The 19,200-nt window shown below is 35.4% G+C and overlaps 5 protein-coding genes across 6 annotated transcripts; 2 read left to right on the forward strand and 3 right to left on the reverse strand.

Annotated features, from left to right (window-relative positions):
* Positions 1-2: 2 nt before the first annotated feature.
* Positions 3-568, reverse strand: LOC149935459 (small integral membrane protein 12). The gene is made up of 2 exons (XM_090153207.1): positions 480-568; positions 3-380 (listed from the first exon to the last, which is right to left on the reverse strand). The coding sequence occupies exon 2, from the start codon at positions 343-345 to the stop codon at positions 79-81; it is 267 nt and encodes an 88-aa protein (XP_090009333.1). The 5' UTR covers positions 346-380; positions 480-568; the 3' UTR covers positions 3-78.
* A 2,755-nt stretch (positions 569-3,323) lies between these two features.
* On the forward strand, positions 3,324-7,896 carry LOC149935460 (RNA polymerase II-associated protein 1). Its single transcript, XM_090153581.1, has 12 exons — positions 3,324-4,300; positions 4,375-4,476; positions 4,535-4,957; positions 5,019-5,223; positions 5,301-5,568; positions 5,625-6,381; positions 6,450-6,987; positions 7,048-7,171; positions 7,228-7,393; positions 7,453-7,537; positions 7,595-7,731; positions 7,786-7,896. Exons 1-12 carry the CDS (start codon positions 3,401-3,403, stop codon positions 7,894-7,896), a joined length of 3,816 nt encoding a protein of 1,271 aa, XP_090009707.1. The 5' UTR covers positions 3,324-3,400.
* A 2-nt stretch (positions 7,897-7,898) lies between these two features.
* Positions 7,899-10,647, reverse strand: LOC149935461 (uncharacterized). 2 transcript variants are annotated; one of them, XM_090181416.1, is made up of 10 exons: positions 10,495-10,643; positions 9,906-10,400; positions 9,756-9,833; positions 9,572-9,690; positions 9,366-9,512; positions 9,043-9,297; positions 8,539-8,968; positions 8,355-8,479; positions 8,164-8,280; positions 7,899-8,103 (listed from the first exon to the last, which is right to left on the reverse strand). In XM_090181416.1, the coding sequence occupies exons 1-10, from the start codon at positions 10,513-10,515 to the stop codon at positions 7,968-7,970; spliced, it is 1,923 nt and encodes a 640-aa protein (XP_090037542.1). In that variant the 5' UTR covers positions 10,516-10,643; the 3' UTR covers positions 7,899-7,967. The 2 variants fall into 2 exon arrangements, with proteins under 2 accessions (XP_090037542.1, XP_090037543.1); XM_090181417.1 differs by lacking the exon at positions 7,899-8,103 and having other exon boundaries at positions 8,355-8,475; positions 10,495-10,647.
* A 766-nt stretch (positions 10,648-11,413) lies between these two features.
* On the forward strand, positions 11,414-12,222 carry LOC149935462 (uncharacterized). Its single transcript, XM_090153622.1, has 3 exons — positions 11,414-11,649; positions 11,707-11,828; positions 11,892-12,222. Exons 1-3 carry the CDS (start codon positions 11,566-11,568, stop codon positions 12,145-12,147), a joined length of 462 nt encoding a protein of 153 aa, XP_090009748.1. The 5' UTR covers positions 11,414-11,565; the 3' UTR covers positions 12,148-12,222.
* Positions 12,157-14,123, reverse strand: LOC149935463 (molecular chaperone MKKS-like). The gene is made up of 4 exons (XM_090153621.1): positions 13,059-14,123; positions 12,807-12,991; positions 12,635-12,748; positions 12,157-12,574 (listed from the first exon to the last, which is right to left on the reverse strand). The coding sequence occupies exons 1-4, from the start codon at positions 14,023-14,025 to the stop codon at positions 12,167-12,169; spliced, it is 1,674 nt and encodes a 557-aa protein (XP_090009747.1). The 5' UTR covers positions 14,026-14,123; the 3' UTR covers positions 12,157-12,166.
* Between the last annotated feature and the right edge of the window lie 5,077 nt (positions 14,124-19,200).

Raw genomic sequence — 19,200 nt, forward strand, 5'->3', positions numbered from 1 at the left:
AATAGGAATCAGTTACTTTATATTGCTCATTTCACTAACAGAAACATCCTACTTATGACTACATTAACAAAATGAATATTATCTTACATTGGGAGTGTTTCTCCCAAAAATATTTTTAGGAATAAAAGTTTGCTTTTTGAGGCTTTCTACATTTTCAGGGGCATCACTTAATTCATTAAGCTGTCTGTCTTCTCTTTCTTGTTCTATGCTTTTCTTGTTTTGGGAGCCAGACTTATCCGACAAAAGTCCTTCGAGATTATAACCAACGAATCCCACAACCAATGCAAATGGGAAAGTCACAAAAGGCGCGTAAACCCTCAAAATTCCCCATAAAGCTGGCAGCATTTTGCATGAAGTGGCGCGTTTGCCTTGGCTAATTTCTGAAATAATCCAATTTGTATGTCATTGAGTTACTAAAGGTCCATTCGAATAAGAAGACATTGACAGAATACTAAAAGCGCTTTAAAGTTATATCGTACCTTAACGCAAAATCCAAAATATTCATAAAAGACAAAATAACTTCACTGACGGCATAATTGGAAACAAGCAGACTACGAATTGACAGCGTTGCCTTTTTAACGATTTCAGAAAAATACGTTTATCGTACTCTCAAAAATTGGCGGTAAATTTGAATTGTATAAGAATATTGCCATTGAACTTGGTCAAACCTATATTTATGCGAATATAAATAAATAACACTTACATGATTTTAAAAACTCTTGACTAACCATTAAACAAATATTAAAAATTACAATATTAACCGATTATCCTAGGAAATCATAAATTATCCGGGCGAATTATAGAAAATATTGCGAAGTTTTACTAGACAAGCTCAAACTAAACGTAGTGCAAATAAAGCGAAAAAAACAAGTTGGCAAGCCAAAATATACCTCTCCTCGGAAGTATGGTCCCTAGTGGTATTAATTTCTCGACACGACCCCCAAAGATATCTCCGCAATTCAGAGTTATTTACGAAAAACGTATTCTCGGTTCAAACCCTGCCCGGTATAAAATTTTATTTTAATTCAAATAATTGAGACGAAACAATCGAGTTTAATTTATTCAGAATATTATAAATTAAGTAGTTACAACAGCGAGTTAGATTCACTAAAACAATGCACAATTGAATTTAACCCTTTTTACAGTACATGTTTATCAGTTGAATATAATACTAAGCAAATTTTAATGAAAGAAACATCTACAGATGGTATTTGTATTTTTCTCGCTTACGAAATACTTGCCGCATCTTTAACGCTCATTTTATTTTAACTTCCAGTTGACGTTGTGACACATACCGCATGAAAAAGACCAATGCCGTCCAATTTCCAATATCATATAATGACTCGCACACCCAAGAAATCATTGACTGCGTTAGAAATCGTAGATATCCAAATATCCACACCAAATATATTTACAAGAAGCAAAAACCTTACCATCAACAAAGCACAGAGAGCCACTTGGCTAACCGCCAGCTCTTAAAGCAATTAATGTTAAATTATCTCCTTTGAATTAACACAACTATATATAGGTCGTTAAGAATACCCGTAAATAAATAACAAAAAAAATTAACAAAGTGGACCACCCACAGGGTCTACCCTTTAACCCTCTAATCTCGGCTGACTGCGCTAAAACTAGATTTAACCTTTAAAAAAAACCAGATTAGGCCTTCATAAATTCATTAATAAAAAAAGACTTTATTACCTATTATGCTTACGATGCCTGTCTTAATTTCAGTGAATCTAAGCAGCTATCGGTGGTTCTGTGGTAGAGCGCTCGACTGCCAAGCCGAATGGTCTGGGTTCGAAACCTGGGTGGCGCATTTGTTTTTAATCAATAGAGAAACGCTAAATTAGAATTTCTTCGATGCAATAATTTCAATTTCAATTCTATTTCAATTAAACCAAAATTTCGTACTCTATTAAATACGCTTCCGATAAAGCTGAAGGTCTAATTTTCAATAAGGCGTAACAAGTGTCGGCGGTTCTGTGGTAGAACGTCCGCCTGTCAATCAGGAGGTCTCGGGTTCAAATCCCGCCCGATGCGATCGCAAATTGATACTAAGACGAATACCGTGTACAACTGGTGGAAACCCTGCCATTGGACGTTGAGAGGTAGCATTACACTCAGCACTCGGTCCGTCCCAAAGTCATTAAGAAGAAGTTGGAGAGAAAACGCCCATATAAACACAACAGACTCAACATGCATCAGAACACAAACACAACAAATTCAACACTCACAACCTATGCATAAACATTACAAAAACGTAATACACCAAACCGTCACGACGGTGAGGGAAAAAACACCATCCAAACCAAACCGCAAATGCATCCGTTAACGCTCACCGTCACACGGTGGTTTTGCCAACCCTTTGAGAAACTGCGTACGCAGTGATTACACTTTGTACCGAAAATGCGAACGCGTTCGCAGGCCTGACCGACCTACAGACCCACAGACCCACAGACAGACACGGTGGTTGTATAACCCCTCCTAGGGGACTTTGTCCCCTCGGAGAGGTAAAAAGTGTTACATAATACGCCATTGAGATTATCGAGTTGACCAAATATTTTGTTTAGACCATTGTACGTCTGGCAACGCTGCTAAGGAAATACGCAATAAACCCATAGATATAGGAAACGTATATAAAGGTCTAGATAAAGTATTTCAAAGGGAGTGAATACGGAGGTGACAGCTAGCAGAAACGGGTAATTTCTGCATTATATATTAATAAGGCGCTATCTATTGGTAAAATCGTTCGTGCTATCATCGCGAGAGCCATTGTCTCCTGCTTAAAAATTATACTAAAAGACACCAACAGATGGTGTCTAAAGACTACGGCCTGCGGAAAGGTCAAGCACTTAGTACTAAAATGCTAAGAGAGTTCGCGCTCTTGGTCGGTGTCTGCTAGGTGTCAATTCCGTATTTTATGTTAGGCTTAGACGCCCCGAAATTTATCTAGACCTTTATATACATTTCTTATATCTATGAATAAACCACGCATTTTTTTTTTGAGATACACAAACATTGGTGGCGACCCGAGGCCTTAGACACCAGCACACACACAATAACTGATTAATCAGGGTGAGATACTGAGATATGTGTAACGGCCACGCCAACGGGGGGATACGTGGGGACAGGGGTGGTGACACCCGTGGCGGAAGTATCCCGACCACCCGTTGGGGGATTGGTAGTCGTCCTCCCACAAACTCTGCCTCCGGGACGCCTGGGATTACAGGAGTGAGCCACTACTCGCGGCATAAACCACGCATTAAACAGAAGAAAAAGATTCGGCCAATGAAAAATATTGAACGGTGTAATATTTGCAGACGATATTTATCACGATATCGAGCTAAGTGAAAGAAAGCTCGTGTGTTGCAGTTAATTTCTTGTTTATAAATAAAAAATGGATACGAAAAGACCTACACCCGAAGACACTGATGAAGATATATTAAAAATGCAAGAGGAATTTCTTTCCTCAAAGCTTAAACCCTCAGCAAGTGTTGTTAAACCATGTCTGTCAAGTGATATTGGTTTCAGAGAAACAAAACCATCAGTTAGTGCATCATCAGCAAATGCATCATCATCCACTGTAGCTGATGAGAAATTGGAAGATGTTACTATATCAGTTCTTGCTAATATAATGGAGCGTGTTCCCGATCGTTCATTATCAGTCACTAGCGTACAAGCGAAACCTCTAACAGCCTTTCCCCGGGCTTTCAAAAGATCCTTAGAACCAGCAGGCGCAAGCAATGGTGCTAAAAAGAAAAGCATTTTTGCAACAGAAATGAATAAACGTAGAACCATGACAACCAAATCATTATTTGAAACTTGTTTAATGGAAGAAAAAAGCAATCTTGTTTTAGAGACCCAACAAAATTCCCCAAAACATAGCAACATAATTCATGGTTCTGGATTAAATTCCTTGGAAGAATCCCAGAACATACACGAAGAAAATTTAAAAAAAATAGGATCAATGACAAATCTAGAAATAGAAGATCATCAAAAAGAACTTCTGAATCATTTAGATCCCAAAATTATTGAATTCCTAAGATCTCAAAACAAAAAACCATCTATACTAAGAGATGCAAAGACAGATAACAAATCTACCAAAAGTGTTACATTTTCAACAGATCAATCCATGGAAGTTGAAAATTCTGAACCGGCTACGGATAATGATGAAAAGATTCTTCCTATAAATCCAGAACAAATAAGAGCAAATAAATGGTTGGGCATGAACAAGATAGAGTGGAAAAAGATGGAATGGATGAAAACTTTGCCTGAACCAAAACCATTCGATCCCGAGGTGTTTAGAAAACTCTTAATCTCATCTTAAACAGCTTTTAATTCTCTATTATAGTAATTTTTTATTAATTTCAGACTGGAAATACAGCGAGATTTGACTTAGAAGGTAATCTTGTCACTGGTAAGACAGACGTACCGGTGCACATGGGATTACATCATCATGGAGATGAACCTGAAGTATAGTTAAGCAATATAAAACCGTAGTTTTCAGAATTGAGCTTTAATTTTATTCCAGAAACCTGGATACTCATTTGAGGAGCTCTTTCGGTTAACTCGTAGCAATTTACCAGCCCAAAGGTGTCTAGCACTCACAACAATGTCTCATATTTTGTCCAAAAATTCTAAAAGAGTTTTTGACAATCACCTAACTGTTCCTTTACTGCCTTTGCTTATTGAGAGTGGTCTAGTATTGCTATTAAGATGCGCACTTGATGATGAACAAGCTTCAGTATGGAATGCGTCAATTTCTGTATTGCATTCACTTGTGGTTGCTCCGGGTGATGAAGAAGCTCTGGATCAAGTCTTTACTTGGACAAATGGACATTGGTCACCATTTCTTTGCCCCTCTGAATCACCTATAATAGCCGAACTGGATAATGAAGAGGAAGAAATTGAAAATACCAAAGACCACGAAATTGTTCAGAAAGATGTCATCTTGGTTAGTTTCATTAGAATTGTAGTTTTTCATTAGACTGGCCTAATTAGTTAATTTTTAACAGGGTTTATTGCGTATGGATTTACTGCCCCGCCTGAGATATGTACTAGAAGTACTTGCACCCGATGAGGTGGTGGTCAAAAATGTTTTGGAAATTATAATCAGGGTGCTGAGGCATTCTCCTCAATTGTCAAATTATGTTTACAACTGCCCGAGGTTAATTCAAACAATTTTAAGCTCATTCTTGCCGCTTCACTGGACTTCGATAGGTTCTTTTTGTCAAATATTTTGTTTTTATATAGAAAAGAAAATATATTATTTTCAACATTTGTTTTCTTAATTATAGAACGAAATAATGCGAACTCCAGCATTTCTCCTTATGGAATTCCTTCAGCAACAGCATTGAAGGTTTTCCGCATTTTGGCCACAGCTGATAACATACTAGCCCAAAGAATTCTAAGTCAGCATCAAATAGACAATCAATTACGTTGTTACCTGTCTTTAGACCTTACTGATGACAGAATTTCTCCCAGTGAAACTCTTAAACTTGGCGTTGAAGCTCTGAGAATGTGGAATGTACTTTTGCACTATGGGTTGACAGTTGAAATTTTCCTGTAAGATTAGGAAATTGCCTTATGGTTACATTATTTCATTACAATTCCTGTTCTAGAGAATTATTTCCATTGTGGATGAATAGACTAAAATTTTGCCAGAACCTGACCAGCAATGATATTTCACACAGGGGTGATTTAATATACGCCTCCGTTTTTATCTCTACACTAACAGCCTTCACTGAAAATGTGTTTAAAAACGAAATGGGTATTGGTGAAGAAGGACATTTAACTTCAGTTGTTTCGCTGATCATCGGAATATGCAAGAAGTGGACAATTGAAATGAGCGAATCAAGCCAAAGGGACATGTCTGAAAGCTGGACTGCTTTGGCTGCTGCATTGTGCTTCTTGCAAACGTTTTTCGAAAATAGCAAAATCACCAACAACCAACAAGACATCCTACAGTTGAAACTGATTGTTGAAAAATGTGTAACAAATCCGATAACTGAAAGTCTTTCGTGGAAAATGAAGTCGTATTCCTCTCTATTGGAGGAAAATGACAACTCTGAACTAAATTCTACAAATCTCCCTCAAATTGGAGCTATTGTGAATGACAAAATAGGAGTGACACATGTATTGAATACTGGCACAATACTGCCATTCCAAATTTCACTATCTAGGTCTTTGCTACTTCTAACCAAAACATTTGACAATCTGAATGAGAATGTATACAAACTATACTTTGAAGGCTTGCATAGCTACAGTACCGACATTTTACATAAATTACAGAGCAATAAAACCATAAGTTCCAATTGGTTTAACAAATTCGAAATTCAGTTTCTCATAAATATGTCTTTAATCATAAGACATAGTAATGTAAGTTGAAGGATATAAGTAATTGTAGCAAAAGCCTAACTCACCCCCCTTTTTTGGGTTATTTTCAGCTATCATTTGGCAAAAAGGTGCCGGAATTATACCACAATATATCATTGTTACTACCAAGTCTAATATTCAAGCATTTAAACAAGTTATCTATCGATTTAATTCTAGAAGCCATTTTCAACCAAAAGTTTTACAATGAAGCTGGTTTGGAAGAAACGAGGCAAATTTTTTCAAATTTATCAATGATGGAAAGCCAAACACAACTCCATAATGGAATGAACCTTGAAAGTTTGCCCAAAATTAAGTCAGATTATGCCAAAGCGTTTAATTGGCGATTTGGAAATGAAAATTCTAATAGCCTGGTTCATATGTCTGTTGAACCCTCAAAATTGTCCAAATACAACCCATCCAGACGCATAAACCCATTTAGAGAATGGATATTTTTACCTCTAACACTTGAAACTGACCAAATAGACAGCTCAGGAATTGAGAGATGCCTACTGTGGATTCAATATTTGGTTAAGAATAAGAAAATTATCATGACCAAAATATTTACACCTGGCAAACTATTTTGCAATATTGTAACCGTATTTTTATTAGGTATACTGCCTTGCCTATCCAAAATATTATAAATATGTAAAATTTTCTTTTACCTTTTAGACGGAGAACTATTTTTAGTGCCTGAGATTAAAAATGTTCTATCACATATTTTAACATTTTTCCTGAATAATTGGCCTACCCCAAACCTCAACGAGAGAGAATTAAAGTTCCCTATTGCTGAATTGTAAGGCAATTGGAAAAACTGAAATAAAATACTGGCTAATATTTATATGTTTATAGATTTGAGGACGTCATTACCCAATTTGAAGTGGCGTCCTACGGAGATAAGCTATTTGCAAACTGTCTTGTGGTTTTCTTACAATCTAGGTACCCTAAAGAATTTAAGATATCATTCTTGAAAGAACATCCCATGGCTTTAAGATTCTTCAGATTAAACTTAACTGAGGTTTGTATATGTTCAATCAGTGTTAATGCAAATACATAACATTTATATATCTTTTGAAGTGTATGCTTCCAATTGAACTGTTACTAATGCCATTAGAAATGGACAAAGGCATTTTAGAAATGTATTTCCAAGCGTTACTTAGTGGTAAGTGTCTCTTTCAAAGTTTAACATTATAAATTAAACTAAATTTAAATTTTACAGGAAAACTACTTCATAGTCCATTACTATACTCAATAGCTTTGCACCAAGTGCATCACTATCTCTTCACGAGTGAAAGCGAGCAATCAGCTTTCAAAACAAAATCATTAAAAACCATAGATTCTTTCAAGGATAAAATGGTGAATTCACTTGGTTCCGTCCCCCTCAATAATTACTAAATTTATTTTTTTCAGGAATGCTGTGACAACTTATTAAAATTTAAAGAAATCTGCTTGATCACGCGAACATTAAAATTCCATGAAAATATTCCACAACATGTTAACCAAATTGTACAAAAGGAATAAAAAGAATAAATGTAAAATAATTTATTTAAGCTAAGATTGGCTTTTGGTTATATGAACCTTCAATATTACCACTATGTTTCTTTGGCAAAATCCTCAGGCACTAATTTGTTCAGAAGTTCCTGAAGTAATAACATAGATGCTGGAAGATTATTGGGACAATAACGACTCAACCATACTGCTCTATAATGCTCAATCAAACCTAGTAACCTAAATCAGACAATTTAATGAACATATGTAATAATTAAATTGATGAATTAATGCCAGTACCTATTAGCTATGTCAGTTCTAGCTGTAGAAGGTAAATTAGCAATCCCTGCATTGATAACATAGCAGCCTAGAGTAGAATCAGGATTTGCACCTGCAGATACCAATGACTTTCCAAGCCTAAAACAGTGGTGTTTAGAATTTTTTTAGATTACATTTTTGTGACAATGTGGGGACTAATTTTAAAATTATACCTGCAAGCAAGTAGCATCAAATCTCCCACTAGTAAAAGTTCAGAAAGGATCTCGCCGCTTTGGGAGCATGATATTTGAGATCTATGAAGGCAAACTTGAACTTGACATATTGATCTAATTCCTTTCTAAAACATTATTGAAGATAAATAATAGAATAGCATTTTTTTTAAAAGTGCATACTGACTTGAAGCGACAGTGCACTAGTCCTGTCAAATTCACACGCATCTGGGTTTGTCAGTAGGAGATATATGAGTGACACTTCATTAGTAGTATCTTTGCGCTTTATATCATTTACAGCTAAGTCAGCTTCTACCCGAGCGAGGTCAAGAATGGTTTTGCCAATCATTTCCTCGTTATCTTGAAGTACAATTCGGTTTAGAACTGACCCAATTATTCTTTCAATCTCATTTTCTTCATTAGGACTTTTATTTAATGCATTTGCATTCCAAGCTAATCCAGCAATAGCTATTATTCCCGGTAAGCAGAGCGATAGTGGCAAGAAAAAATTATCAGTTGCCAAGTTAACGATGACTCCTAAAGTGCATGAGTCTTGCCACGCTTTTTCTATTAGTTTTTTAGCTTGAGGAAAGAAATTTTTCATGCAACCTCCAATACTGCAAAAAAAGGGGTCAGATTATATTAAGTATAAAAATATTTAAAAGAAGCAATCCAAAATAATTTTTAATACCTTTCGTGTGAAGAGCAATTAATACTAATTATATTTCTTTGTATTTGGTTGGTTTGTGCAGTGGGGATATCATTTGAGACTAGAATTGTTCGCATTTGATCTTTCTCTAATAAATTTAAATTTTCTCTCGTATTGAGCATTAATGTAGTTTGGTTTAAGGTTATGGGGATATACTTGGTCCACAATTCAATATCTAATGGAATAGCTTGATTTTTAGTTAAAAGTTTTGTAAGCTGAGATCCTAATGATAAATATCTACAAAAATAAATATTGGTATCATCAATGTCTCATTAATAATAGAAAATTTAACAGAAGTCTATTACTTTGTTTGTGAAAAGCACTGTAAAAAATTACTATAGACTTGACGTAAGACTTCTAAGTCAGATTCTTTACTGCTGTGTGATGCTTCCAATTCGGGTACTAAACTAATACCCCATTGAGAACAGAAAATGTCTAACTCAACAATTTCCCTATAAAATAAATATTGCGTAAGAGCCAAATAACAATTTAGTTATGTATTGAAACCCACATAGAGGATAAAGACATTGGCCAACTCTCAGCTCCAGTCATTGGTTCAACTGAACACACCAAATGCAACTGATTAAATTTAAGCAAAGCAATGCCTTCAATCAGATGATGAAGTGTTTCCTTTCAAAAATATTAAATATTCCCAATTAGTATCAGTCTAGATTGGGAAAAATAAAATTTTATACTTTTTTCATAATTTTTAACGAGATCAAAGATAGATCAATTTTTAATGCCCTATAACAAAAGGAAGGGCTGTCATGGACCTATTAAAAAAAAAGTGCAAGCATTAAAAATATATTTATTTTAGAAAAAAAATATTTAGCAAAGCCTATTACTGTAAGCGTCTGTAATTTTGTTCCTGGCACATCTTTGTTGGAGTATATCTGAGCTAAAGTTTGTATAGCACGATGAAGCCCTAATTTATCTCTAGCAACTAATTGGGTTTTATTACTCAATAATAATGAATAGCTTTCCCTATTTGTGCCAAATATGGACTTGTTAATAGCGCAGTTGATGTATAACTTTTCAGTATCATTATTATCATCAACATCTTCTATGCAAGTAATTTGATTGCAAGGAAATGGAAGTGAAAATGAAACTTTACATCCTAATTTTTCAAAATATTTAACATAATTTTTCCAAATATTAATTGTTTCATTAAGTGAAGATTTTTTTAAAATGTTACATAGAATGACAACTAATTTTGATGGGAAATCTATGGGATTGGAGCGATCTAAATAAACCTGTTTAACTTCTGGCCATAGTTCGCGGATTATAGAGGTTGTTTTATCTTCCTCATGACCATTAATTAGTTTCTCAGTTCCGGAATCCTACAATAACATATAAATGCGTTAAATAAATAGCCCATCATAGCACATGGATGGATATTATTGACATTTATTAAGCCTTAGTGTTGAGTCTTACATGTTTTTCCGTTTCCACCATAGTCAACAGTGAATTTCTGCAGTATTAACCAAAATCATTAAATTTGTTTTATTTAAATATAAAATTTATTCTCGTATAAAAAATAATTAAAATTATTTTAAGCAAGGTTTAAACAATCACGTCAGAGTCTCCTACTGCTTAAGCAGGGCTCAAATTCCACATGTCAATAGGGTCATCCTGGGGTCAAGGTTGTTTCGTACTGCCAAGGCAAGGTTCGTCGAGAAAAATACACCAAGGTACTCCCATGGACTAATTAACAACAGGGACGGCCCAGATCTATAACATTTCCCTATAAAGACCCCAAATAAAAGTGTTAACTCGTTCAGCAGCGTTGCCAGGCAAATATTTTTTAACCTGGTGATTCAAACGTCATAAACAGGAAACAGATTTTTAACGGTTTTAGCGGTTGTGATTTGAATTTTCAAATTATTCATCATCAAAAAAAAGGTAAACAACTATTAAGCCTTTGTACAATCATTTATATTTATGAATAATAATAATTACCGTAACAAATTTGGGAATTGCTTTCAGACGGTAAGCAGAATATTTTACTATTTGTACGATTGAAAAAGCTCGACATTCTAAATTTTTACGACGATTCATTTAAAAGACTAAAATATTAGCACCGCATGGTAATCTCGTGGTTAAAATTTTAAATTCCAAGCATTCCAAGGAAGCTTCTTGCCCTATTTTACTCCCCCCGCCTATTTTGAATCACCAGCCTATACAAGCATTTCCTGTTATGCCCGCGAGTACCGCTAGAGTGCGTCGATGCTTGTTCTTTTTACTTTTTCCCCGGGCTGGACCGTCCCTGTTGTTAATTAGTCCATGGTACTCCGCTGAAAATTCTAAATCCGGTTTTCTCAAAATCATTGAAAAAATTAAATATAAATTAAATGCTATTTTTTTTTAAACAAACAATAATATTGATATTATATTAGCTTTATCTTGGACATTTTTATATAAATGGCGATTGAAAATTATCGCTATTTTTAAAAACTCAATTAGTCGATTTATTTCGTTTTGTAACTAAAGTAGCGAATTTCGAAAATGGACGATATTTTTGACGAGGATGCGAATGAGATATTATTAGCTAATAAAAGTTGGGAAAAATTGGAGAGCAATTTTTTAAATGTATGTATATAATCAAATATCACACTATTTATAAATTAATGCAATTTTCAATATTAGGATGGAATGAGAGATGGAGTAACGGAAGGTAAAGAGAACATTATGCAAGAGAGCTTCGATACTGGCTATTTTCAAGGCTTTCAATCAGTTCATCCATTAGCACTATTAAGGGGAATTATTAGGTATAAACTTTCTATTCATATCTACTAATTCAAGGATATTAAATATCCCCATCTAAAACACAGCGCTCTACATTCTGTTGGATTATGTGAGGAATTAACATTGAGAATGTCAAGTATGCTGGCTGAACTAGAAAATACAGAAGCTAAAAGACTAGATTCAGCAAAATCTACAACTGAAACATCCGCTACTGGGATGTCTCAAGTTCAAGAACCTAATAAACTAGAAACTTTCCAATGGTTAAAAAATGAATGTCGAAAACTAGCCTTACAAAATGATCTGTCAGCCCTATGTGAAATTCTTGACAGTATTAATTTGTGAAAATATGGAACAAATGAATTTATTGTTGTTGATATATACAAATGCTGGTTCTTAAAACGAGGGAGCTAGTCTCCAAGGCCGCATTTAAAACGGAATTAAATTGTTTATACCAATCAAATACAACAGTTTTAAGGTGGTAACTATCTAAAGTTGGTTTTTTTAGGGAATTATTCAGGTTGTAATGCAAAACTGATGTTGTTAAGTGATAAATGGAATTTTCGCATTTTCTAATCATTCCACACTGGCATTTTTCAGAATATCTACAAAATAAATGTCCATATTCATTGTCTGTAAATAAATCTGATTCGTTCATTCTTAACGGTGTTACAGTGGCTATTAACCCTTTACAAAATACCCCAACACAATCGATTAATTGATATTCTGAACAATCTAAAGAATTAACTATATTCTTCATGTCATTTTTAACCTGAAAAAGAATTTTTACTTCAATCTTATGTCATTTAAGTAAATTATATTTAAAATTAACCTTATGTAAAAGGCAGTTTATAAGTACTGTTTCGGCGCAGCCAGCTCCTGGGACTAAATCGTTATGTTGAAGTAGTAGCTTTTTTAAAATGTCCACTGATTTCCGAGCAACAATCTAAAGTATTTGTACAGTAAATTTCAGTTTGACCTAAACAGCCATCAGAAAAACTAACTTCAGTTTCTTTAGTCATTTCGTGTGTCAGATTTCTCAGAATAATTGTATGAACTGATTTGCCATTATTTCCTTTGATGGAAAAATATTTTTTCTTATGAAATTCCAAAACCTCAATCGATTCAAGTGATCCCAAATAAAGCGGTAAATTAATTAGTGAAGATGTTGAGTTTTCAAGTTTAGAACCTTTTAAGAATTTTTGTATTTAAAACATTTTAGAAATGTGAATCTGGTGCGCAATAAATTTTCTTACAAGAGATGTTGAAAAGTGTCTCAATTGCTTCAATACCAAGTCTTTCAATGACTAGAACTTTGTTTCTTTCCAAGAACAATCTTAAGGACGGTTGAATACCCTTCTGACAAAATATTACATCTACATTGTTTTTAACCACAGCGCTCCCGAGTGTGGTAACTAAAACACCATCTAAATCATCATCCAATGATTTCTTATGAATTAAGTTAAATTTTTCAAGTAATTGATTGTCTAAGGAATCATTACAGAGAGCTACTTTAAGGCTATCTCCGTTTTTCGATTTAAGGAATTTATCAAGGCGACTTTCGCTAATGAAAGATTCATTAAAGGGGACCATGGCACCACTTAAAAATAAAGAGTGTGTAGGACTAGCTCCTGGTATAGCCACTATTTTCACTAATCCAAATGAGGTATCATTTTCAACTTGAGTGGGAATAGCATTTAAAACTGCTTTTACAGTGAGCACTGATAATTGATCAAGACTAGAACTGTCCAAAAAACATCCTGGCTTAGACCGAATAACATTTTTGGTAAAAGAAATTAGTTCATTGATATTTTGAGCTGTAAATTTAAATTTAAAAATGCAATCATCTGAATTTAAAAGTTTTTGAGTAAAGACTGCAATCCAGTCATATATGGATGGAAATATTTGTGTATTACGCAATAACGAATCAGCCTTTTTCTTATGACTCATTTCTAGCCAATTTGTTATGTATAGAATTAATTTTAACCCGCCATCCCCATTACACTTAACATAGTTGCAGGCAACATTTAAAACTAATTGTAACAAAGGGTCATTAGTGTCAAACTCATTTAAAATTTTCGTTGATGTGGTTGTGATATCTAGTTCATCATCATGCTCTATAAGTTTTAAATAACTAAAAGGGCCAATTGAAGACGAGCAAATTTCATTGAGTCTTCTTAGATCTGCTCTTAACAAGGCATTGTCTTTGAAATAACCAGACATTGTTAACAATTAATGTGTTTACTAATAGTCTAAAACATTATAATTCCAAATCTACATAAATTGCTTAAGGTTCACTCTCACTTTCGCTGTTAATCACTGGTTTCCCATGTTTAATACGTTTAGCCATTTCTAGTATGGGTAAATCCCGTTTCATTTCTTCGGGTACAAACTCTTTGACATCCTGAAGTTTGAGCCATCCCCAATGAATGCCAATAAGTAAAGGTATAAATACAATGGGGACAAGATTGTCTTTGATTATTTTTCTAACATTCATATTTATAACACCTTAAGCTAGGCCAATAACAATGGTTGAGCCACTTTGAAAGTTTCCTTTGACACTGCACTTGCTCTGATGAAAGTTCAATCAGGTTAGTAACAGATTTAATATTCAATATTGCCAATTACATTGATCCAACTCTATATTCTTCTTACCACTTTAAAATTCCCAAAACAATACTAAGACTTGGAGAAATAAAGCTTATAATACTGGAGAACAGTCGAGGGTTCAGTTTTATTAGAGGTTGGGGTTGCCCAAGGCACCTTGTTTATCATAGACATAATGTCTATGTTGTTTATTGTCTATGAAGGCACAGCTCCACAGTCCACACCATGGACTAATTAACATGTCCACTTCGAAGGAGGGATTAAAACGCCTTTAACGCCTTCAAGATGTAGTGAAGATAACTAAAGCGAAATAAGAATATAGTATCTCTAATTCAAGTAGAGATGGCACCAAATACGTTTGCGCTAGCTGATTAAAATGGAACTCTTTCCCAATGTTTGCTTCTCCAGTAGGGTTTATTAACCGAAATATCAACAAAGTGAGAAAATATCAACGCCATCTATGCCTTATATACAACTTAAATAATTTCTCCATGGAAAATGAGATGTCGCTAGTGCATCATAAATAAATTTTATTTACGGCACGAAAATTTAAAACAAAAGCGCTCTTAAGTTATACAAAACATCTTATCATATTTAAATATTTACTTTAGTACGAATTTGTACACAGTAAATTTATAACCTAATAAATCAAAAAATCTCTATTATCTTTGTAATCTATTGGCAAATGGTACACATTAAGAAATTATCGAAGTACGTCGATTAATTATATCAAGGATTAACAACCTTTTAATACATAATCTGAAACAGTCTGACGGACCAAAAAGTTAAATATACACTTTATTAGACAAAGTATTAGAAACATAAGAACCATAAGTATGACTGTTATAGCTTAAATGTATATAGTTATTTTTAAATTTGATACCGAAATGCGTTCAACGTATTCATTGAGTCATCAAATTAACTTGGAAATGAGTTTCCTTACCTGAAACACAGTAAAACATTTGTACGCTTGATAGTGTAGCGACCTTTCCCTAGGTATTCTATTGGAGTTGATTCGTTTCAAACGGTAGTGAATACCCCTTGATTCCCAATATATTGAATCAATCGCTGTTCTATTGGAGTTGATTGGTTTTCAAACGGTAATGAATACCCATTGACTCCCTATAAACTCCATTACAATCCAATTGCTTCCCCAATTAAAACGCCATTGGAATTTTAATATTATGCAATTCCCAATAAAATACACATACTTTTTATGTAGCTCATTCGTCACGAACTGCGTAGAAGTTCAGTTCAGTCTATGCTTAAAAACAGGGTGCCTCGTCGAAATGATCGTATGTCCAGGGCTTTTCGTAGTAAAACGTCACCCGTGACGCAGCAGCAACATCAAAACAAGAGAGTCAATGTTGCTTTATAGAAAGGTCGTTTTTTACTCTCGTAGACTTCAAATAGGCGCTTCAATTAATCATCCTCCAAGGAAATCGCCAAGAAGTAATATTTCCGAGAGCCAGGACCCGCAAGGTATTGTTTATATAGTGCTTGTTGAAATAATGGAATCTTTTCACCTGTAAACAGAACAGCGTGTTTTTGCCAAGCCTTAATATGTACGCATTGTAACCCGGCCACCTGAGTTAAGGGCTTCAAAAGTCGCATGATGACTTAGGCCTAAGGTGGTGCCTTGGGTATTAGCCTAGCTGATTATTATTATTATTATTTTTCATATGGTTAAACGGGAACGCTTCTTGCTGCCGTAAAGGTGAAAAATTTCCATTATATTAACTATATAAACAGTGACTTGCAGGTCCTGGCTCTCGGAAATGTTACTTCTTTGATATTTTAGCGTAAATTGGCTCGAGCGATTTCGCACGTGCTCCCTGAAATAAAAAAAATGCGCGAGCCTTTTACGCTAAAATATTAAAAAGCACGTGGAACATTTTAACAAGTTGAACAAGACACGAATTAAAATTCAACTAGTCGCCCTTCGGCATGCGTAATGACTTTATATGAATTTACATTTTGACCTCGAATTTGAAATTTTGCGCGCTCCTAAGCCGAAAAAAACTTTTGGTTTTTATGAAACAATTTTTTTATACATAGAATTAGCTATACCCACAATTCTCAAGTGCAATTTATCGCGTCAAAAGACGGGGATGGAAATTAGCTTTTATTTGACTCGATTTTCTCATCATTTTCATAAGGAAAACGCCCTACGACTCTGAGCGCTATTTCGATAACTTCGGTTAATTTACTTCTGATAATATGTCGACCATTATGGCAAGAAACCCCGCTAATGTTGTGTAGCGCCATCTTTAGCATAGTCGGAGTAAATATCTTCCTCATTAGAGGACCCAAAAATGGAAAATTCGTATTCCTTGGGGTGAGAATAACAAACGGGGAGAGATTGGCGTATATGGCTGGACAAAAAGAACATACGCACACTACACCATCAAAGAGTGTCAGAACCCATAGAAATCGGAGCATTGGGCCTACATCAGTTCCTAAGGCGGACATTAGATCTCTTAAGTCGAAATTCTCAAAGTGAGACGGAACATCTTTGGAGGAATGCCGATCGGATGGCATCTTGGATACGTAATATTAGTTCCTACCTGGATATATCACTCTATAGTTCCGCGTGCAATTGCTAAGTGTTTGTTACGGATTCTGCTTTGTAGAAGGTTACGTGTTACGGGAGTTTCGGAAATTGTCCGCTAACTTCGCGGCGCTGCTGTCGCAAAAGCCATTTGCTGGTCAGGTTTTTTTTCAAGTGATATATCCAGGGGCGCGTCAAAATTCGGAGAAGGAATTCTTCTCTTGAGAACTCTCTAAAATGCGTCAAATGTAAAAAGATTTTTCTAAAGATGGCGGCTTACGATAATGCCACGAACGTTGTAAACTAGTGTTGTAAGCCGGAAAATTTCCCGTATTTTTCTGAAAAAACTAAAAAAAAGTTTTCATTCCATGATTAGTCTAATATATTGTTTGCAAATTGAAATAAAGCGGTATTTTCGCCTCATTTTTTTCGAATCTGAAAGTAAAACTAAACCTCTAGACTAGTTTAAACTGATTAACAATGTAACGCTATTAATGTTTTGTAGTATGTTTACTGATATTAGACATTTTATATCGATAAAAAGTTAAAAACATTAAAAACCCTTAAAAAGTAATTTATGTTTCAAATTTTTATTTTTCCGACTTGCGGAAAATTTTCCGGAAACTTTTCTGGAAAATTTTCCGCATTTTATTTTCCCGGAAAATTAACAACACTATTGTAAACTAAGCCTTTGACAATAAATATTATTTTTACACGATTTCACGACCATATATGAAGGAAGAAAACATTTTATTTATAATTTTGACTAAGTGAGAATGCTCGGAGGCATCAATCAATTCTTTGTTCGATTAGGAATAAATTGTTGAGTCAATTAAAATACCGTTATTGTTATTTTAACGAAAGACTCGTTTCTTTGCCTGTTGATGAGTAGTTTGGTTCGAGTCGGACGAGTGTATGTGCTTAGAGGCAGCTCTGGAGTAGGAAAATCGGGTTGAAGAGGTAGATCGAGTAGGCAGTGGCATAGCCAGGATATTTGGCGCCCGGGGCAAAACACCCAAATTGGAGTCCCCCCCCCCCCGTTGCCTCTGGAAAACCACATTATTTTGTTATACATAAAAAAATGATACTTTTCAAGTTTCAAGAAACAAATTCTGAAATTTCGAGTCGGCACACTCCTGGGCGCACTCGGCCGTCAACTTGGAAAAAGTAATTTTCATAGGATATAGTTACCGCCACTATTAGCGGATGGCGCCACCGACAAATGATAGAGTTCTTATTTTTTTTATGTTTCGCGGAAGCTAGGCAGATTGAAACTGTAATTCTAGAGGTACTATTCCCAATTCAATGGGTTAGAATGAATCGTATTAGAAGAAATCAACGGCGTTAGGTTTAAAAACAGTTGCCATAGCACGTGATTTAAAAGTGTATTTCCGAGCGCGCTCGGAATGTAGTGGACTTGGTTTAGTGAAAGGCCAGAGCACTGAGCACAGAAACGTGCCGCTTGTACGGCCTTAAGCCTGGTTCACACGGGCAGTGTTTTCCTGGTTTTCTATATTTTCTAGTTTTATCACCTTTTCCCGTGGTTCTGGCGCGCAGGAGCACGACTGTACACACGGACAAAATTTGCCGGATTTTATCACAGCGAGCGCTGCCGGGGAACGAGAAAACGGATAACCTTTTTTTGAGGAGCGTTGGGCTTGACCAGTCAGCGAGCGTTATGCCGTCACGTGGTAGACGCAAAAGGGAAAGGTGGTAAAACGAGAAAATATAGAAAATCAGGAAAACACTGCCCGTGTGAACCAGCCTATAGGTTTCTCAAAGCAACGAGCATCCCACCATGGAGGCTGAACCACTACCACCCTAGACCGAGGGATGGACTTGGAGGTCGCTTGAATTAGAATTTGTTCCGCTGTCTTTAACGAAAGGGGTGTAAATACAATTAAGCGATTGAGAGCGACACGAAACTGCTTCCAGTCCACTCCTATGAGTAGGCCCTACGGGGCGAGGTTGCGTCATTCTGGATTATCCGCCCAATTTCCGTGCTAAATGTTTGAGATCGATAGATGGCGGCAGTCATATTGAAACTGGCAATTTCAGCGAGTTTCCAAAATCCGTTTCATGTAGGAGCAACCCGTCAAAAGTCATGCATTTTCTTGCTTAGAGTTTTCATTGGTTAGACGCCTTAGTGCCTGCTGCCGTCGGAAGGGGAAAATTCGGAAATTGTCTTCCCCCCTTACGTAAAACATTCAGCGTAAAGGTTCGTCCAATGGAATTTGTAC

Source organism: Leiobunum rupestre, chromosome 7 (assembly GCF_980474605.1).
Source record: "Leiobunum rupestre chromosome 7, qqLeiRupe1.1.hap1, whole genome shotgun sequence".
In the NCBI taxonomy this organism is placed as follows: Eukaryota; Metazoa; Arthropoda; class Arachnida; order Opiliones; family Sclerosomatidae; genus Leiobunum; species Leiobunum rupestre.

Coding starts and splice junctions, on each gene's coding strand:
- LOC149935459 (XM_090153207.1), bottom strand. CDS start 345: ATGCTGCCAGCTTTATGGGGAATTTTGAGGGTTTACGCGCCTTTTGTG.
- LOC149935460 (XM_090153581.1), top strand. CDS start 3,401: ATGGATACGAAAAGACCTACACCCGAAGACACTGATGAAGATATATTA. Junction 7,172..7,227: donor AAGTTCCCTATTGCTGAATT/GTAAGGCAATTG, acceptor ATATGTTTATAG/ATTTGAGGACGTCATTACCC. Junction 7,732..7,785: donor ATTCTTTCAAGGATAAAATG/GTGAATTCACTT, acceptor TATTTTTTTCAG/GAATGCTGTGACAACTTATT.
- LOC149935461 (XM_090181416.1), bottom strand. CDS start 10,515: ATGGTGGAAACGGAAAAACAT. Junction 10,401..10,494: donor TGGTGGAAACGGAAAAACAT/GTAAGACTCAAC, acceptor ATGTTATTGTAG/GATTCCGGAACTGAGAAACT. Junction 8,104..8,163: donor AGAACTGACATAGCTAATAG/GTACTGGCATTA, acceptor TGTCTGATTTAG/GTTACTAGGTTTGATTGAGC.
- LOC149935462 (XM_090153622.1), top strand. CDS start 11,566: ATGGACGATATTTTTGACGAGGATGCGAATGAGATATTATTAGCTAAT. Junction 11,650..11,706: donor TGGAGAGCAATTTTTTAAAT/GTATGTATATAA, acceptor TTTCAATATTAG/GATGGAATGAGAGATGGAGT. Junction 11,829..11,891: donor CTATTAAGGGGAATTATTAG/GTATAAACTTTC, acceptor TCTAAAACACAG/CGCTCTACATTCTGTTGGAT.
- LOC149935463 (XM_090153621.1), bottom strand. CDS start 14,025: ATGTCTGGTTATTTCAAAGACAATGCCTTGTTAAGAGCAGATCTAAGA. Junction 12,749..12,806: donor AAATGACTAAAGAAACTGAA/GTTAGTTTTTCT, acceptor CAAATACTTTAG/ATTGTTGCTCGGAAATCAGT. Junction 12,575..12,634: donor TAAACTGCCTTTTACATAAG/GTTAATTTTAAA, acceptor ATTCTTTTTCAG/GTTAAAAATGACATGAAGAA.